This window comes from Pseudomicrostroma glucosiphilum, assembly GCF_003144135.1.
Source record: "Pseudomicrostroma glucosiphilum strain MCA 4718 unplaced genomic scaffold BCV69scaffold_9, whole genome shotgun sequence".
NCBI lineage: Eukaryota > Fungi > Basidiomycota > Exobasidiomycetes > Microstromatales > Microstromataceae > Microstroma > Microstroma glucosiphilum.
Genome location: NW_020289921.1, coordinates 278,909 through 297,243, shown reverse-complemented (window position 1 = coordinate 297,243; position 18,335 = coordinate 278,909). Strand labels below are relative to the sequence as shown.

At 56.3% G+C, this 18,335-nt stretch overlaps 6 protein-coding genes across 6 annotated transcripts; 4 read left to right on the top strand and 2 right to left on the bottom strand.

Moving 5' to 3' along the window:
* Positions 1–1,667: 1,667 nt before the first annotated feature.
* On the bottom strand, positions 1,668–2,605 carry BCV69DRAFT_299750 (cell division control protein 42; the record flags this gene model as incomplete). The annotated part of the gene is made up of 5 exons (XM_025494366.1): positions 1,668–1,730; positions 1,829–2,163; positions 2,237–2,323; positions 2,405–2,447; positions 2,558–2,605. The coding sequence occupies 5 exons, from the start codon at positions 2,603–2,605 to the stop codon at positions 1,668–1,670; spliced, it is 576 nt and encodes a 191-aa protein (XP_025347154.1).
* Positions 2,606–4,346: 1,741 nt separating this feature from the next.
* BCV69DRAFT_299749 (hypothetical protein) lies at positions 4,347–6,478 on the top strand (the record flags this gene model as incomplete). Its single annotated transcript, XM_025494365.1, has 4 exons — positions 4,347–4,607; positions 4,793–5,066; positions 5,135–5,442; positions 5,510–6,478. 4 exons carry the CDS (start codon positions 4,347–4,349, stop codon positions 6,476–6,478), a joined length of 1,812 nt encoding a protein of 603 aa, XP_025347153.1.
* A 607-nt stretch (positions 6,479–7,085) lies between these two features.
* BCV69DRAFT_299748 (DNA glycosylase) lies at positions 7,086–8,532 on the top strand (the record flags this gene model as incomplete). The annotated part of the gene is made up of 3 exons (XM_025494364.1): positions 7,086–7,829; positions 7,910–8,042; positions 8,123–8,532. 3 exons carry the CDS (start codon positions 7,086–7,088, stop codon positions 8,530–8,532), a joined length of 1,287 nt encoding a protein of 428 aa, XP_025347152.1.
* A 144-nt stretch (positions 8,533–8,676) lies between these two features.
* Positions 8,677–10,424, top strand: BCV69DRAFT_260761 (hypothetical protein). The gene is made up of 3 exons (XM_025490684.1): positions 8,677–9,096; positions 9,159–9,295; positions 9,369–10,424. The coding sequence occupies exons 1-3, from the start codon at positions 8,823–8,825 to the stop codon at positions 10,311–10,313; spliced, it is 1,356 nt and encodes a 451-aa protein (XP_025347151.1). The 5' UTR covers positions 8,677–8,822; the 3' UTR covers positions 10,314–10,424.
* Positions 10,425–10,923: 499 nt separating this feature from the next.
* Positions 10,924–16,233, top strand: BCV69DRAFT_283515 (hypothetical protein). Its single transcript, XM_025492738.1, has one exon. The coding sequence runs from the start codon at positions 11,272–11,274 to the stop codon at positions 16,033–16,035; it is 4,764 nt and encodes a 1,587-aa protein (XP_025347150.1). The 5' UTR covers positions 10,924–11,271; the 3' UTR covers positions 16,036–16,233.
* Positions 16,234–16,316: 83 nt separating this feature from the next.
* On the bottom strand, positions 16,317–18,245 carry BCV69DRAFT_283514 (terpenoid cyclases/Protein prenyltransferase). Its single transcript, XM_025492737.1, has 2 exons — positions 17,425–18,245; positions 16,317–17,335 (listed from the first exon to the last, which is right to left on the bottom strand). Exons 1-2 carry the CDS (start codon positions 18,141–18,143, stop codon positions 16,420–16,422), a joined length of 1,635 nt encoding a protein of 544 aa, XP_025347149.1. The 5' UTR covers positions 18,144–18,245; the 3' UTR covers positions 16,317–16,419.
* Positions 18,246–18,335: the final 90 nt, after the last annotated feature.

Genomic DNA, 18,335 nt, shown 5'->3' with positions numbered 1-18,335 from the left:
CGAAGACATCCCCTTCGAGTTCGTCCTCTTCGTTGAACACATCGCCCTCGGGGTAGTCCTCTTCGTCTTCAGGGTCGACATACTGTCCAGATGTCTGCCTGGACCTCCTTCGCTCAGGAGTAACACCAGCAGCTGCAATGACTCCGGCTCCTCGGCTGTTCCTCCGGCTCTCTCGTCTCCTTTCAGGTGTGATCCCGGAGAGATGTGGCGGGGGCACAGAACGGCTGAGGTCACTTCGACTCCTCACCATGGATGTATCCTCCATCTCTTCGGATCCTACTGGCTCTGTCGTCCTCTCGCGAGGGGCGTTGCTCCTTCGGTGACTTCTTCTGCGATCAAGGGCCTCATCCGGGACCTCTTCCCGCCGGTGGGCCCTCTGGCTCCTCCTGCGATCGCGATCCGGGACCTCGTTCCCTTGACGGCGAGAGTGCCGGTGACTTCTCCTGCGCTCTGGCTCCTCCTCTTCTTCGTCCTCCTGTGGGCGGTAAGGCTGGATGTCGAGGCGATGCAACTTGTCGTCTTGAGGTAGATTGCCCTGGAAATCTGAGCCCCCGTAGCGGCCTGCGCCACCTCTCCGACCATTTTGGCGGGAGGAGCGCTCGTTCTGGGAGGCTCGAGCTTCCTCCTGCGCCTGACGGCGCACGGCAGCCCCTTGCTCAATGGCCGAGAGACGTTTGCCTGACATCGAATTGCGACTGAGCTGATGTGTTGGAGAGCTCGGAAAGGTGCTGCTTGTGCTCGGGAGAGGAGGCTGAGCTGTCTGGGTCGAATAGGAACTTCGAGAAGAGAGACTGGAGACGAACCTCTATGCTGATATGCTGTTATGCTGTGATGCCAGTGATGGTAGCCTCACGAAGGAGCATAACCCGTACTTGCTCCTAATCAGCATCCCCTTCTGCCCTTGACGGACTCCAGGGACATTGATTGTGGTCCGGTGACGTCCCAGGCGGCGTGTAGCCGGGTGCTCGGGTGAGGGCCCTTTCCGCTTTCCGCTTGACGGATGCGGACGGCACAGATTGAGCACGCGAGCGGGCGGGCGGACGGGACGCAGCCGAGGCAGCCCGCCGCCGGCTTTGCTCTCTGCTCTGGGTTGCAGCCAGCCTCACCCACCCACGCCCATCACCCGTGAAAGACGGAGTCGACCCGCTTCATCTCAAGTTTCCGGGTGGAGGAAATCTTTATCCATGCGAGCAATTCGGACTAGAAGCAGGCAGGGGCTTGATGGCAGGACGACATCTATACAGGAATGGATCGAGCCGAGAGCCAAGAAGTGTCAGAAGCAGGAAACGAGAACAAGGACAAGGAGAAGCAAGTCATGACAAATTACGTTGAAAGAGGCTCGGGGAAACAGGCATGACGGAAACCAACAGCTCGGGTCAAGAAAGGTGTGGAAGATGAGGGTCGCAGCTCACACTGACCCGGCGGAGACAGAAGTGTGGCAGCCAAGGGTGCCTAGTGAAGCGGTACTCAGGAGGGCTTGCTACTCCACCCCATTCGCCGTGTACGACCAGGGCAGTGTAGCACGACAAAAGAAGCAGTAGGGGAAAGGAGCGACAAAGAGGGGAGCCAGATGCCAAATAGAGGCAGGCGTCCTCGTCAATCATGTTGACCCATCAAGGGGAGGTCGATGCTGGGGAGAGGGCAGCTGAAGCAAGCTTGACTTGCACTTAGAGGATGACACACTTCGGCTTCTTCCTCACGATGGGCGGTTCCAGTGCTGCCACGATGGACTGAGCAGAGTAGAAAGATAGCGAATAAGAGGGTCAATGTGTGGACTCGTGGCGCCTGCTCCGCAGCTCTGGCTGCCTTTCTTGCTACTGCTGCTCACCTCATCAAAGACGTTCTTCAAGCCCTTCTGCGTCAAAGCTGAGCACTCCACGTACTTGACTGCTCCCAACTCCCTTGCCAAACGCTCTCCAGCTTCTTGAGACACCGGCCTCTGCTTTTGCCTGGACAGCTTTTCGACCACGGCCGAATCGTCCCTGAGATCCACCTGTGTTCCTACAATGAGGCAGGGTACGCCGGGGCAGTGGTGATGCACCTCTGGGAACCACTTCTCCCGCACGTTCTCAAACGAGGCTGGCGAGGTCACGGAGAAACACACGAGGAAGACGTCTGTTTGAGGGTACGACAGCGGTCGCAGACGATCGTAGTCCTCTTGCCCTGTGATGCGGAGGGACGGCGAGAGCTTTCAGTACGGGGTCGCACAGACTCAGGACGCGAGTAGATGACGTACCTGCGGTGTCGAACAGTCCCAGCGTGTAAGGATCCTCCCCAATCATCACCGTCACAGCATAGTTGTCGAACACGGTCGGGACATACTCTGAAAAGAGGAGGGGGAGAAGATTGATCAGGGACTGCCTTCGTCCAGTCGTGCTCTGCTAAGGGGGTCCAAGGCACTCACCCGACGGGAATTTGTTTGTGGTGTAAGAGATCAGAAGGCACGTCTGTCGGCCAGTGTAGACGTCGCGATGGATGGATGTGCGAATGGGTGAGGGTCAGCGACTGGAGTCGTCACGTCGATTAGCCTGGCGAACGGAGCAGGGCGTGTACTAACCTTTCCGACGGCACCATCACCCACGACGACACACTTGATAGTCTGCATGTTGAACGGTCTGAAAGAGGTGTGGAGGGACAGTAGAAAACAGGTTTGTGTGAGCAAGGCGGATTGAGCTGTAGCAACTCTGCCCAATTGGTGTTGGCGCAGTGAGGGGGAGCTGTACCTCATAGCTCAATTGATCCCTTGGACCGCAATTGCCGGGAATTTGGCGCCGACAGCAACCGTCACGTCCTCATCTGCGTGTCGCAGTCAATGTAATGGCTGCCAAGAACATCTTCCTGCCTGATCCTGCGTACGAAGCCCTCCATGTATGCCCCTGGCCATCTGCACGGTCTATTGATATCTCCGGCGACGTCCCTCGGTGGTGTGATGTGAGCTGCGTGAGGCTACTCACCTTTCTTTTGACCGACGTTGATAATTTTCGGAAAGCCCCTGTCTCTTCTAGAATGAGCTAGGTGCTGTTACGAATGCGGCCCGACTGGTTAGCCGCGCTGGTTGATGCTGTGGGTCAGTAGCAGGGTGATCTACTACTTTGCGATGATATTGCAGATCTCTGTGTCTGCAGCGAGATCCGTGGACAGGAGGTAGGGATAGGAGCCGAGCGCTGTGATGTTTCGAGTGGTTTGGATAATCGAGGCTGGGAGTCTGGCCTTGGGGCGGGGAGATTCGATGTGATCTAGAGGAGAGCACGCAATGGACAGATGGTAGATTGAATGCGTGTGCCAAAGATTTGGCAGAGGACGATGAGGTCGGTATTGGGTTCGTGAAGGGGATTTGATGGACACGAACGAGAGCCTCAGGAGGTATGCGCAGAAGAAGGGTTTGAGACGAGGTCGGGAAGATGGGCCAAAGTGAATGGGAGGTGTGTCTGTGTGTCTGTCTACTTTTGTGTGACGCGGGGCAGACGAGGCAGATCTCTTTGTGCTGAGGGGAGGGTGGGTCTGAAGTCTTGAGCCCTCAAGAGGCACTTGATTTGACGAAGAGATGAAGACGACAAGGAGGATGCAGGGAGAGGAGGTGCAGGGTGGGGTAGTGGGAATGGGTAGGTAGGGGGTTGGAGGGCGTAGAGGGGGGCGTTGGTGGTGGTGGTGGTTGCTTGGCCAACTGCCCCTGCCTGGGCCAACGCAGGGCGACGGGGCGGGAGGGGCGGGTGGGCGACTGGCTGACTGTGTGACTGTGTGACTGGCTCAGGCCCAGGCGTGGCCAGCCATAAGCGGGGGCTAAGATCTCCCCCCGTGTGTGCCGCGCGCGGAGCAAAGGGCCGACCAAGTCGCACGCCCAGCACTCTTCCCGGCCCCACGCCCACCCACGCGCACATGGCACTGCCCGGCCCCGACGGGTGGACGGAGGGGGGGCGGCACACAAGGGTGCATCGGTGCAATCAGCCGACGAGGAGCGTGACTGACAAGGCTCTCAGCCGCCAAGCTCCTTCCTCTGTTCACCCTAAGGAGCATACCTACCACAGCAATCACATCACATCAGCCGCGCCAGGTAGATCCCCCCTCACCCCTCGACGCCCACTGAGCACAACTTTAGCGACGGCACCGTCTCTGTTCCTCAGCTGCCTCACAACCCCTTAGCATTGGCAATCAGAGTGAGCTAAGCCGCACGCACCCCCCTACTCCACAAGCGTGAGGGGGTCAAGATAAAGAAACGCACAAGCCTACTCGACAGCATTGGCGACAGCGACCCTTCTCATCGCTTGGCTGGACCCCGCTTCATCTGCCAGCCGCTATTCCACCTTCACCCCCCCCCTCCCTCGCCCCGACTCTCATATTAGAACACTATGGGTCAGGCTGCCACAAAGGAGCATCGCCATGCCCACGATGGCTCCTCGTCTTCCGCTACCTCCCCTTCCTACCCTTCAACCGTAGACGGCGGAGCGCTGGAACCTCAGGGAGTCTATCCACCACCTCACGACTACGATCACGACGTAGTCAAGTCGGCCATCGTACAGCGGAAACTCATGCCCTTTTACAAGGGCCAAGATGATGAAGATGCCTACTCTGGCCAAGTGTTCAATACCGAATGTCCCATTTGCTTCTTGGTGAGTTGAGCAAGCGAAGCTGTCACTGGTATGGCCCCAACGGTACACGGTATAGCGTGCCTCAGAAGCTCTGTCGGGGGGAGCAGCTGCCAGCAGCGCTTCCATAAGGCGCATGTTAGGGGCCCATGCCGCAAGCTACTACATCTACTGACGCAGGCCATACCATTCTTCTCAAACCCACTCAGTACTATCCATCGACGCTGAACCAGACACGCTGCTGCTCGCAACCCATTTGCACCGAGTGCTTCGTGGCGATCAAGAGGGCGGATCCGAACCATACCAACCCACCGTCTTCGCAGCCAGCTGAATGTCCCTTTTGTACGGCAGACAACTTTGGTGTCGTCTTTGCAAAACCAAATTTGTCGCCCGCCGAGGAAGGACATGCCGAAGGCAGCACGAGCACATCGCACGCGAGGAGAAAGAGCTTTGCGCATACCAACCCAGATGTGCTGACTACAGGTGGGTGACCGCTTCTGCTAGACGAGTGACGACAGACTAGCTGACCACACACCACGCTCATTACACAGACATGGTGCGGCCTGATTGGCAGCAGAAGCTCACAAATGCCCAGGCTACCATCCTCAGGCGGGCAAATCGAAGGATCATCATGAGACAGGTCGGAGAGCGGCTCGTTCCCATCGGGGTGTCATCTTCGCGTGTTGGTGCCGAGCTCCCAGAGGGAACAGGACCTGGTGGTGCGATCATCCTCCGCGAGGGTGAGGAATGGGGTCCTTACTCAGGAAGCGACAATGGGCCCAGGAACCGTCGCAGCAGTAGGCGAGGTGGTGCGAGTGGCAGTGGCTTTGCGCAGATAGCGGGACAGGACATGGAAGAGGTAAGTTGCAAACGACGGTACAGATCAACGGCCGACACTTAGCTGACATCATTTCTCACGCTCGAAGATGATGTTGATGGAGGCTATGCGTCTTTCTCTCCTCGAGCACGAAGAACAGCAAAGGCGCCAAGCACAGCAACAGCAAAGCTCAGCCGCTGCGACTAGCATACCTCAAAATACGGCGGCTGCACCTTCCAGCACGGCCGAGCAGCATGCTTCCTCCCCAATCAACCCAAGTAGTGCCAGCCTGGGACGGTCTTCTTCGACTTCTCGTGGCCAGCCGATGGCTCCGGCTTCTCGCAGGGCGAACCGGCTATCGCAAGACATCCGTAATGCGACGCCTTTGAGCGAGGCGACAGGGACAAGCGTTTCTTCACCAGCGAGGAGCGGGTCAACGACTGTCTCTGTCCAAGCAGCACCTCACGCAAGCTCTGCCAGCCCAAGTCAAACAGCCGGACCAGCTCTGGCCACCGCGCCCATCGACTTTGGTCTGCGTGACGATGTCTTGGGAGAGTTGGCTGAGCTGATCGATGAGCCGAATGATGACATGAAGAGACGCATCGAAACAAACAGGGCTGCCAGACAGGCAAGGGAAAGCGAGGATGCAGCGCGTAGGGAAATTTTAGAAAGGCGCGATGAGGTGCCTCCCTCTTCGTCTGCAGCCTCTGCTGGACCATCTCGACACTCAAATGCTGCACCCCCGCCTGCCTCGTCGGCAGCATGGTCAGGAGCAGCCTCGCCCCGAATGCCGAACTCGGCGAACGCGTCACCATTCAGTACGCCTCCCGGATCTCCGTCAACGTCATCGCGGGCTCTCAGTCCCAACAACCCCTTCCGGTCGCGGCTCGCGAGCTCCTCCGGTACGAGCAGTCCGGCCAGATTTGCTGCGACTAATGGACACATACGAGCAATTAGTCATTCGGAAGCTGGTGGAGCTGTCCCCCTCGCTAGTGCAGCTGGTCAGATTCCCTTTGCAACTTCGACGTTCCAAAGTCCTTGGTCAACCAATCAGCAGTCACAGGATGGAACACGTTGAGGTATCGCAAAGCTCGATCTTGTATTCACGGCATTTCTGAAAGATTCACAGACCAGCCGACATCGTCAACGCTCCCAACCGTTTGAACTCCAAGCAATTACGCCCTTTTACAGGCGGAGCAGTGGTCTCTTCACAGACTCCACTTGTACAAAAGTCACGAAACACACGAACAACTGCCTACACTCTCCTACACCCCTTTCGCTCTCTTTCACACGCTGTAACTCCGTACCAGTCTCTTACGTCTACCTATCGCTCATATCCACATTGACATCCATTATCCATGCCTTTGCTGCCTGCTTGATTCGCGACGCTGAGGCCATGCACACGCGACATGCGGAAAGGGGTTGGGTAAGCCACTTGTGGAGGTGGGGAAGCCGAGTTTGAGCTCATGCTTCTCGCAACGTATCACGGCGGTCATTCCTTCCCATCCTCGATTAGAATACATATCTCCGAAGCAGAACTTTACGTCTTGATCGGTATCTTCACTATTCTTGCACCGTATCCGCCTTTGCGGCGCATCCTACCTTCTCTGCGGACCTCTCGAGTCTTTCTCGCATCTCATCTGTCCCTCTCGCAGCCGCCTCCCGTACTTCTGATAGCTCGCACAATGGCAGCTGCGACCAAGTCTAATGGAGCTCTCAAAGCGAACAACACCAAGACGAATGCAGCCAGCACTGCTAGCAATGGTCTCAGAAGAAGTCGAAGATCGACTGGAGGGGCAGTCAAAGTGGAGCAGGAGGAGGAGCAGGACGAAGAGGGGACCGACGCTGCTCGATCACCTGCGAAGAAAGTCAAGATCGAGGAAAACTCTGATGTGAAGACCCCCACGAAGAAGAAGACTACACCGACAAAAGCGAAGGGAGGAGCCAAGAAGAACGTCAAGAAGGAGGAGCAGGAACAGGACGCGAAGGACGTCAAACCTTCGCCAGGTAAGACGCTCGCGGAGCGCAAGCTTAGCCAGCATCGTTCCTCTGCGAACAACACTCCCTTTCCCCGCTGGCCTCTACCCACACACGAAGAAGCAGAGAAGGTCGCTTGGATTCTTGGGCGAGCCCATGGCTACCGTCCTACTTCTGAAGGCGGGCGCGGCCTGCCGCGCTTCACTCCCCCCGCAGAGGAGAAGGAGCAGTTTGGCGGCTGTGGAGACGTCAAGGATGTCATTGAAGCCACTGTCAGGACCATCTTGAGCTGCAACACCAGCGGAAGGAACAGTACGGCTGCACATCAGAGTCTTGTGCAGAGGTTTGGTGTGAGGAATTGGGAGGCGATTCTGGAGGCGCCGCAGAAGGAAGTGGAGGAGGCGATTCGATGCGGTGGGCTGGCGGTGAACAAGAGCAAGAATATTCAGGCAGTGAGTGAGACAGCAGATGGAGGGTCAAGACTTGCCTTAGCAGCTACTGATGCTCGTGATATCCTATTCTCTTCTCACAGCTGTTGCGGGATACAAAGGAGCGATATGGCAGCCTGTCACTCCAGCATCTCCACGACCTGCCGACCCCAGAAGTCCAAGAGATTCTCTTGTCGTTCTCTGGAGTAGGACCGAAGGTCCAGTCTTGTGTACAAGGTACGTTTCTTGGATTGTTGCTTCACTTCGTATGTGATCAAAGACTAACCTCGTTCTGTGTGCCCCTCTCTCTCGCGCAGCCTTTTGCCTTGGCCGCGCCTCCTTCGCCGTCGACACACACGTTCAGCGCCTCTCTATCGCGCTCGGCTGGGTTCCTGCCAAGTCATCTCGAGAGCAGACGTACTATCATTTGAACCAGCGGGTGCAAGACGAGCTCATGTACCCCCTTCATGTCCTTCTGATCAAGCACGGCAAAGTCTGCAGCAATTGCAAGGCCAAAGGTGGTCGATTGGGAAAAGACGCAAAGTGGGAGAGCGATGAAAGTGATGCTGATGGCGCGAAGGAGGAAGAAGATGAGAAGAAGGTCGATGCGAAAGCGAGGGGGTGCCCGCTCAAGGAGGCTGGACTACTTGGTCGGAGAAACCTAAAGCTGCTGCCCGAGGAAGGAGAGACAGAGGAGGCAGCTGTGAAGAAGGAAGAGAAGGCCTAGTCTTGGTGTCCTTGTATTGTAGTAGATCCATATCGAAGACGTCTGCCGAATACCGTCCAAGCCAGCCGTACGAGGCTGTTCTTGTCCCCGCATCCTCCACCGTGCACGTCCCTCCTTGCGTGAGACATTTGCGGAAAGGAGAGCTCATGACCATCTCGTTGCTCCCTACTTAGCCATATTTTGCATCCTCTTCAGAGCTGTCCGGTATCCTTTCTCCTCAATCAGATCTCCTTTGTATAGCCAGTCTCATCATCGTCACTCGTCACTCATCTGCTCCTCAGTCTGTCATCATGGCGCCTCCTTCCTCACGTACATCGCTCACCGTCTTCGGAGCTACGGGGTTCACCGCCCGCTTCATCATCCAAACCATCGTCGAGCAGGCACCGTCCATCCTGCGTGAGGACCCAAACTTCACATGGTCGATCGCTGGGAGGAAGAAGGAAAGTCTAGACAAGATCGTAGCTGGACTTCAGGGAAAGGTGTCTTCGTCATTCCTACCCAAGGCGGTAGTGGCCGATGTCAAGGATCAGATTAGCCTACAGAGGATGGCCGAGGGAACGCAGTGTGAGTATGGCAGAGACGATGCTCCCTCCAGACGTTGCGCTGACCTACTGACTACACTGCAGTGGTGATGAACTGCGTTGGCCCTTACGCCTTTCTTGGAGAGCCTGTCATCAAGGCGGTTCTCAGCGCCAGTGAATCTTTGCGGTCGTCGGACGAGGCGCCGACGGACTACATTGATCTATGCGGAGAGCCAGCTTGGGTGAGGCAGAACATAAGTGTTTGATTGCTAGATATGAGGTGCTCCTTCTGACAGCCTCTGACATTACCCACAGATCGAGGAGATGGTGCTGCGCTACCAGGAGCGAGCATCTCGGCTGGGATGCTCCATCATTCATGCTGCTGCCTTCGACTCGGTCCCCTCTGACCTTGGTCTGCTTTACCTGAAGCAGCAACTGATTCGCAAGGGTGCTACTCCTACTAGCGCTGAGGTGTTCGTCAGACTCAGGGCCGCTCCACAGGCCGGCATGGGCATTCACTACGCTACCTATGAAGCTGCAGTCAATGGCTTTTCCACGCGTAAGCAGCTCGGAGCTGTGAGGAAGCAGCTGTACAGCAAGCTGCCAAAGGTCAAGCCGAGTCCCGTCGAGCAGGGACTTGGTAGTGGTCTGCCCTCCCGGAAGGGTAGTCTAGGAGGCATGATCAATTATGTCGAGGAGCAAGGTGTCTACGTGATACCGTTCTTCTTTGCCGACCCCTCCATTGTGCGTCTGGGGCAGAGCCTTGACGCTCACCACTCCAACGGCGTTCCTCCAGTGCAATTTGCATTCTGGATTGCTATCCCAAGCCTACCCATGCTCCTTCTGACAATCACTGCGCTAACTTTATTCGGTCTGATGGCCAGCTTCTCGCTCGGTAAGTCTCTCTTGTTGAAGTACCCAAGGGTGTTCAGCGCTGGCACGGTCAGTCACGAGGGCCCCTCGCAGGCGCAACTGGACGGATCAAGCTTCACAACCACTCTCATCGGCAGAGGTTACTCCGAGAACGCTGTCAAGGACAAGGCCAGCGGGCCCGACGTCAAGTCCATCGTGCGCGTCTCCGGCCCCGAAGTAGGTTATGTCGCTACACCGATCATCTTCGTGGGCGTTGCCAGAACTATTCTTCGAGAGAGAGAACGCGTGCTCAATGGAACACTCACTCCGGCCACGGCGCTCGGACAGACGGGGTTAGTGGACAAATTGAATGCAGAGGGCAAGGTCAGTTTCTCCGTTGTAGAGTAAGGCCGCTTGGTAGTGTCCTTCTGCACTCCTGCAGCGCACTCATGTACCCGATCGAAGGGCGGCCATATCTATCTCCGTCGCAATCTCCACTTCGCGCCCGATGTGTGAACCCTACCCGCTGAATTGTGATGACTCAGAATTCGAAGTCTGGCTGTTGATGAATGGCGTAGAGCTCATAGAGCCATGATCTACGCAGTGGATGGCTCCCACCTTCGTCCTACTGTGACTCACACAAAAGTCGAGGCGAGACGGTACCAGTAGTGTATACCGTCAGGGATGACATCGCCTTACCTGTAAGCCGCATGACTCGCCTGACTCACTCAGGGCTTGCCGCGACATCTGCACCCTCATTTCTTAGGACCGGAGATTTTTGAAAGATGGGCGATGGGCAGAATTTGCACGTCATTCTGGCATGCATGGTCATCGGCTTCACGGGGCCGCCCAGCTCAGCTCAGGGGGGCGAGCAGCCGTGAACCAGAGCCCGGGTTGCAATTTCGCCTTGCCCCAGGAGGCGTCGTCATCAGGGGCAAGGCAGCAGCCAATTCAGGGTCGCGCATGCGGAAAGAGAGAGCCGGCGATTTGGATTTCTAAACCCCGTAACAGCAGGCGACGATCACCTGCCCTCGGCCTGCCTCGGGAGGTCTTCCTCCGAGGGCCGACGGCGGACGTAAGACGTCGTTTCGCAGGTATCTGGGGAGGCAGCTCCACTCTGTCCAGCCCAGGTAACTTGTGAATGTGTGTGAGGTTCCTCGACTTTGTACACCTCTTTGATCTCTACCATTCATAACTCCAGGCATCCAGGTCCTCTTCCTTGCCATCTCCTCCAGATTTCAGAGTCACTGGGTGGACTCAGCATCCAGTCGCAGTCGCAGTCTGCCATCTTGACTGCTGACAATCAATACCTACCCTCTTATCCACTAGCGTTCATACATACATAGACCCTACGCGTTCAGCTCCAATGTCTTCTTCACAAACCGAGTCCAATGGCGAGGGGCTCGGGGCTGCCCCACCCTCGGCCGCACCATCTGACCAGCGAGGTCAAACCACGAAAGCCGAAGCAGAAAAAGTGTCTGGCAGAGAGGAAGTTCATCCTTCAGGTACTGCCAAGCACTCCTCAGATGTAGATGCAGAGAAGGCAGCCGCTCGCGAGCACTACCAGCCTCAGCTCACTGGGGGTCAGCCGCTCGAGAAGAAGATCAGCACAGGGACCTGGGGTGAGACTCAGACGGGTGAACCTGTGGATCCCATCAGTGCCGCAAGAGCTCTGGATGACTACCGACTGGCCCGGAGTGTAAGCAATCAAAGCCAGCCACGTCATCGGCCAAGGCAGCAAAGCCAGTCGCGGAGGCAGATGACCGAGATTGGACGAGCCGACGATATTGAGGAGCAAGCTGGACAGCAAGAAGGGGATGGCAACGATGACGGATTCGATCTCGCAGATTGGATGCTCAGTCGTAAAGCGGCTGTTGAAGAGAAGGGTATCCCCTACCACAAGCCTCTAGGCATGTCCTGGCGTAACGTCAAGGTCGTCTCACCTGGAGGTGCTGGTGCTCGTCTCTTTGTGAAGACTTTGCCTCAGGCCATCGTGAACACCGCAACCAAAGATCCTCTCAACATCCTCGCTAAGTTCATCCCAATTCTGGGTCGGGCAACCGGCACAAAGCCGACCCCAGCGTCGTTGATCCAAGGTCACGACGGTGTTCTCAAGTCTGGAGAAATGCTCCTCGTCCTTGGTCGACCTGGCTCTGGCTGCTCTACCACCCTTCGAGCGCTGACGTCGAGGTCGCACAACAACTTGCAAGTGGAGGGGGATTTGACATACGGTGGTTTCTCACCTGACGAAATCACTCGCAAGTACCGTGGAGAGGCCGTCTTCGTCGACGAAGATGACATCCACTTCCCTACCATGACTGTTGAGCAGACCCTGAAGTTTGCGCTGCAATGCAAAGTTCCGGCTGGAAAGGCGCGCATTGCAGGACAATCTCGCAACGACTTCATCGACGATGCCGTTGACGTACTGCTGAAGATGTTTGCAATGACTCACGTCCGCAAGACTGTCGTCGGTGATGCAGCCGTCCGCGGTGTATCTGGTGGTGAGAGGAAGCGAGTCACTTTGCAAGAAGCTCTCATCACTCGCGGATCTATCATTGCCTGGGACAACAGCACGCGAGGTCTCGACGCTTCTACCGCCCTCGACTACGCTCGTTCGCTACGTATCGTCACTGACATTGGCCGCCGAACGACCATTGCCACACTGTATCAAGTGTCGGAGTCCATCTTTGACCTCTTCGATCGCATCTCCGTCATCGACGAGGGTCGCTGCATCTACTACGGACCACGCGACAAGGCGCGACAGTACTTCCACGATCTAGGCTACTACTCGCCAGCTCGTCAAACCACTGCTGACTTTGTTACTGCTGTCACGGATCCCATTCAGGTGCAGCACCGCGATGACTTCAAGGGACCCATTCCACGCACCTCCGAGGAGCGTGAAAAGGCCTGGAAGGAAAGCGATCTCTACCGCCAACTGATCTCTGAAGTCGACGAGTACGAGACGGCCGTCAAGAACGACGAGCTACGCGAGGCTGAAAACGTCAAGCATCTTGTACGAGGGGAGAAGAACAAAGGTGTTCACAAGGGCTCTAGCTTCACCGTCAGCTACTGGACGCAAGTGAAGGCTTGTATCTATCGTGACTTGCTTGTCAAGTGGGGCGCACGAGGCGATCTCTACATCAAGCTCTTCACCATCATCTCCGTTTCTCTCATGATCTCGTCTCTCTTCTACGGCCAAGCACAAGACTCTTCCGGAATCTTCACTCGCGGTGGTATCATCCTCTTCGCCTGTCTGCTCAACGGATGGCTGCAGCTCAGTGAGACCTACGAGGCCGTTGCCGGTCGACCGATGCTTGCTCGACACCAGACATTTGCCTTCTACCGCCCTTCGGCAGTCTGCATGTCGAGAGCCATCGTCGACATCCCCTTCCTGATCGTCCAGTGTATCCTCAGCTCAGTCATCCTCTACTTCCTCAGTGGTCTGAGAACCAACGCTGGAGCTTTCTTCATCTTCCTGGTATACACTTTCCTCTGCGCGTACAACCTCACGGCGCTATACCGAGCTGTCGCTGTCTTCAGCCCCGGGTTCAACGAAGCTATTCGTTTCTCGGTCCTGGCTTTAAACATCATCATCGTCTTTGTCGGATATGTCATTCGACGACCACAGATGAACTGGATGATCTGGCTCAACTACGTCAATGGTATCTCGTATGCCTTCGAAGGTATGCTGGCAAACGAGCTCAAGTATCCTATCCAGTGTGTTGCAAGCTCCATTGTGCCTTTTGGAGCAGCTCAAGACACTGCGTACCAGACGTGTGCTCTGACCGGTAGTGTACCCGGGTCCATCATCGTTCAACCCCAGGACTACCTGCGAGTCACCTTCAACTACAGTCAGTCAGCTGTAGGGCCCAACATCGGTGTCCTCATCGCCTTTAGTGCTCTGTACCTGATCGTAACGATCGTCGCCAGTGAAATCATTCCGCTCGGCGGGGGGTCAGGAGGAGTGACCATTTTCGCCAAGACCAAGGCCGCCAAGCAGCAGATGAAGGCAGTAGAGCCTCCAGTAGCCGACGACACCGAGGCAGCTGCCGGTGCTGGTGCTGGTGCTGCCTCTGGCTCTCAGTCTGGAAGCTCTTCCGATGCTACTCCCGTCGAATCGCACGACGGGGGTCGAGAAGGTCTGTCTGGTGGCGATGCAGTCGACAAGAAGGTCACTCGAGAGCATCCTGACCGAGCCATCTTCACCTGGTCCGACCTGAACCTTGAGCTGCCTGGCGGTCGTAAGCTGCTTCAGCATGTCGACGGTTGGGTCCGACCTGGTCAGATGACTGCATTGATGGGTGCTTCGGGAGCTGGAAAGACGACACTCATGACCGCTCTGAGTCAACGTGGAGCGGCAGGTGTCGTCACTGGAGACATTCTGGTGGATGGCAAGGCCCTTGGACCTGGATTCCAGAAGTCTACTGGTCTCGTTCTGCAGGCCGATGTTCATTTGGCCACGCAGACAGTTCGTGAAGCTGTGGAGTTCTCTGCCATTCTTCGTCAGCCAGCTGATGTCCCCCATGAAGAGAAGCTCAAGGATGCTCAGCGCGTCATTGAGCTGCTAGAGCTCGAGGACCTCGCTGATGCTCTCATCGGACACCCTGGTGCTGGTCTCGGTATTGAAAGGAGGAAGCGAGTCACGATTGCCGTAGAGTTGGCCGCCAAGCCAGATCTGCTTTTGTTCCTCGACGAACCCACCTCAGGTCTTGACTCTGCTGGAGCTGCTTCCATCTGCCGACTGCTGCGACGTCTTGCACAGGATGGACAGGCCATTCTCTGCACCATCCACCAGCCGTCTGCTCTGCTCTTTGAGTCTTTCGACAATGTCTTGCTTCTGCAGCCAGGAGGTCGCACCTCGTACTTTGGTCAAATCGGCCAGCATCACGGCAAGGGTAGTGACCGTATCCGCGAGTACTTTGAGGCCAACGGAGCCGAGCCCTGTGACCCTCAGGCCAACGTGGCCGAGTATATCCTCGAAGTGGTCAGTGGTGGCAAGTCACACGGCAAAGACTGGGGAGCCAAGTGGCTTGAATCCCAGGAATGCAAGAATACTCGCGAGGAGATCAAGTCGATTGTCGAGGAGCGATCACAGCTGCCCGCTTCGGACGACCCTCGAGCCAAGCGCGAATTTGCCGCTACGCCCATGGTTCAGCTGAAGCAGGTGACCATGCGACAGTACAGGGACATGTGGCGCGACCCCTCGTTCCCCTACGCTATCCTCTTCAGCAACTTTGTCACTGGTATCATTGCCGGTGGAGCCTTTGCCAAGCTCGGCCTCTCCCCCACGGACTACCAGAATCGCGTCTTCATTGCCTTTTTGATCATCCTCAACTTCCCAGCCATTGTCAACGGTATCATTGCCAAGTTCTTCGAGCTCCGCATGCTCTTCGAGGTTCGAGAAAATGCTTCCAAGATCTACCCATGGTGGGCTATGATGGCGTCTTTCATCCTCACCACGATGCCCATTGCCTTTGTCGCCTCGGTCATCTACTTCCTTCCATCCTACTACCTACCATTCTACGCCGAGCCGAGCGCCAAGGCTGGTTACTTCTACCTGATGGTCCTCCTCTTCAACGCCTTTGGAATCGAATTCTCCCTGATGCTTGCAGCCTCTTCACCCACACCCATCACTGCTGCCAATTTGCTCCCCTTTATCCTGCCCATCCTGGCCATTGTCAATGGTGTCATTGTACCCCACTCGATGATGCCCAACCCATGGAGGGACTTTGTCTACTGGGTCAACCCCGTAACCCACTACCTCCGAGGTCAAATGGCCACCATCCTCCACGCCACGCCCGTCGTGTGCAACGAGGAAGACCTGTACCGTTTCGACCCTCCTCCAGGACAAACCTGCGACGCCTATGCGGGCGCTTGGGCTACAGGTGCTGGAGGTTACCTGGTGAATGGCGCAGGTACCGCAGGGTGTGGATTCTGCCAGTACACCATTGGTGATCAATTTGCAGAAACGGTCAATGCGCCTTATTCTTTCCGATGGCAGAGCATGGGAATCTTCCTAGGATTCGTCATCTTCAACGTTTGGGCCTCCTTTGCCCTCTATTGGCTCTTCCGTGTACGAGGATTTGGGCTTAGCTTTGCGCCTGTCAAGAAGTTGTTCAAGCGAAAGTAGACGCAATGGAGGAGGAACAATTCCCGTCTTGGCCTGATGCCGCCATGGCACTTCAGTCGCCCCCCCTCTCCCTCTTTTATCATTCCATATATAGATGTCCCTTCGCCTCTTTTTTCATATCTGAACCCTCATGTGTATAGATAAGACTTTGAATCCGTTTTCTTCTTCGAGTCGCTAAAAGAAAACAAAGAATCACACATCGCCCCACGGTCTGCATCCTTCGACGCTTGCGTGATAAATGTTGTAGGTACGCACACGCTTGCAAAGGAAGCGTGGGCAGAGGCGCTGGACGACTTGAGAATCGAGATTGACAAAGCGATGATTGATAACGCAGATATAGATACAAGTACACTGGACTCTTTTCCCTCTGAACCTTTCTGCCGTCTACTCCTGCCCGTAGCTCCAAACCATCATGTTCCTCACCTGCAGAAAACCAACGTTCAAGACCGGATGCGTGGGGAGGAGCTCATTGCTATCCTCACCTACGACGATCTTCTGCCTTCCGGGAGCGAGATTGTACCCTAGCGTGGAGGAGAAGATTCTGCGACGGAGCTCCTCCTGCTCGGCCGCGGCACTGCCTGCTGCTGCTGCTGCTACGCCAACGTGCTCGCCCTCAGTCTGAGCTGTGCTCGCTGATGGTCCCGAACCAGACTTCCAGCCAGTATAGCAGAAATCTCTCGTCTCGGCGCACGGCCTAACGACGTGCTGCGCAGCGCTCAGCCCCGCGAGATTGTAGCAGGTATGGTATGCATCGGCTTTCTTGCCCGGCTTGTCCCTCAGTCCACCCGAAAGGGCAGCAGTGCCGTCTGGTGTGAGATTCTGGGCGACGAGGAGAATGTAGAGCTGCAAGGCCGGACGAGACCAGAGGTCGTCTGCGCCTTCGCTATCTTGTGGGGACTCGAGGGAGCGTAGGGCTTCTAGTACGCCCCACATGCCTGCGCCAGAGAACCAGGAGTAGCAGCCGTCTACGAGCTTATTGATTCGGCCTTTGAACCCGCCACCTTGAGATGGAAAGGGGCATTGTAGGGACAGAGTCCAGCGTGTCAGAGTCGAAAGGTTCATTTTGGCCTCAGAAGCTCGCTCATTGTCTAGAGCTATAGGCGCCGGCGCGGCCGTCTTGCCTCTGGAGTACAATGCAGGGTCAAGCAGCTTTAGACCGAGGTAGGCTGCTGTAGCACAAAAAGCATATCCACCATGTGCCTCCCCCAGAGCTGGACGAGGAGCAGCCGAGTTGAAGAGTAGCTGAGGTGTGTAGCTTGGGAATGAAGTCGAGGCTAAGCCGCCTTCGTACGATTGACAGCTGATGGGGCGGTAATAAGGGAGGATAGAGGTGAGTAGACGAGACAGCGAGCCTTGCAATCTGCTTGGAGCAAAATCGCTCCCTCTCACCTCGTCAAAAAGCCTGACATTCCTCTGAAGAGTTCCTGCGTGCCTATACCCAGCAATGTGGAGATGCACCAGACGCAGTAGCTCGCCCTTACGTCGACTTCCCCTCCCTCGTGAACAGTGAAGCTGCCATCGGGCTGTTTGAGCCTCATCATCCACTGGTACATCTTGACACGGTCAATGTCATCCCATCCTCCTTTGCCCAGGGACTCCATGGTGGCTTTCCGAGTCTTGATCTGTGCAAAGTCCTCGGCCGTGGGGCAGGGTCCAGGTGCTCCTGCAATGGCTAGGGCATTGATGGCAGCATAAGTTCCCATGAGGTGGGGCATCTGACCTGGTCCTCCACCGAATCCACCCAGCCTAGTATTTTGACAAGAAAGGAGCGTAGAAACTGCTCTTGCCCTGGTGACATCGTCGATGGCGTGACCCAGGAGGGTGAAGGAGTGAAGAGACCAGTAGAGGAGCCAGGGTCTAGTACCGTCGAAGCCGACGTAGGCTGCAGGGAGTGGCTTGGCGAGGAGCTTGGAGAGAAAGGAGACGTGGGAGCCGCGATGTAGCTCGATGGGAGGCGGTGGCTGGTCAGGCTGTGGATGGAGAAAGGGCTCGAGTACACTTGCGATGTCGATCTCCACTGATGATTCCTCGCTGGATGTGGGTGTGGGCTGGGTGTCATCTTGGAGTGGGCGAATGGGGAGGTGGAGGAGCTCATCCTGCGTGAGCATGGTAAGATGAGATGAGATGGTGGTGAGGATGGAGTGGAAGGAGGGGAAGAAGAATGACTACATGAGAAGATCTTTACAATGAGGAACAGCGACGATGTGTGCCTTTGGCTGCCTTTTGTCTCTTGTTCCCTTTGTACTCTGCCCTCGTTCCCCGCTGCTTCCGATTGGCGCACGTCCCACTCTTGCCGCGGA

Bases quoted from the DNA above. Each gene is read 5' to 3' on its own strand.
- BCV69DRAFT_283514 (XM_025492737.1), bottom strand. From the start codon at position 18,143: ATGCTCACGCAGGATGAGCTCCTCCACCTCCCCATTCGCCCACTCCAA. The intron at 17,336-17,424 runs GTGAGAGGGAGC...CCGCCCCATCAG, and splicing joins ATGTCAGGCTTTTTGACGAG to CTGTCAATCGTACGAAGGCG.
- BCV69DRAFT_260761 (XM_025490684.1), top strand. From the start codon at position 8,823: ATGGCGCCTCCTTCCTCACGTACATCGCTCACCGTCTTCGGAGCTACG. The intron at 9,097-9,158 runs GTGAGTATGGCA...ACTACACTGCAG, and splicing joins GATGGCCGAGGGAACGCAGT to TGGTGATGAACTGCGTTGGC. The intron at 9,296-9,368 runs GTGAGGCAGAAC...CATTACCCACAG, and splicing joins TATGCGGAGAGCCAGCTTGG to ATCGAGGAGATGGTGCTGCG.
- BCV69DRAFT_283515 (XM_025492738.1), top strand. From the start codon at position 11,272: ATGTCTTCTTCACAAACCGAGTCCAATGGCGAGGGGCTCGGGGCTGCC.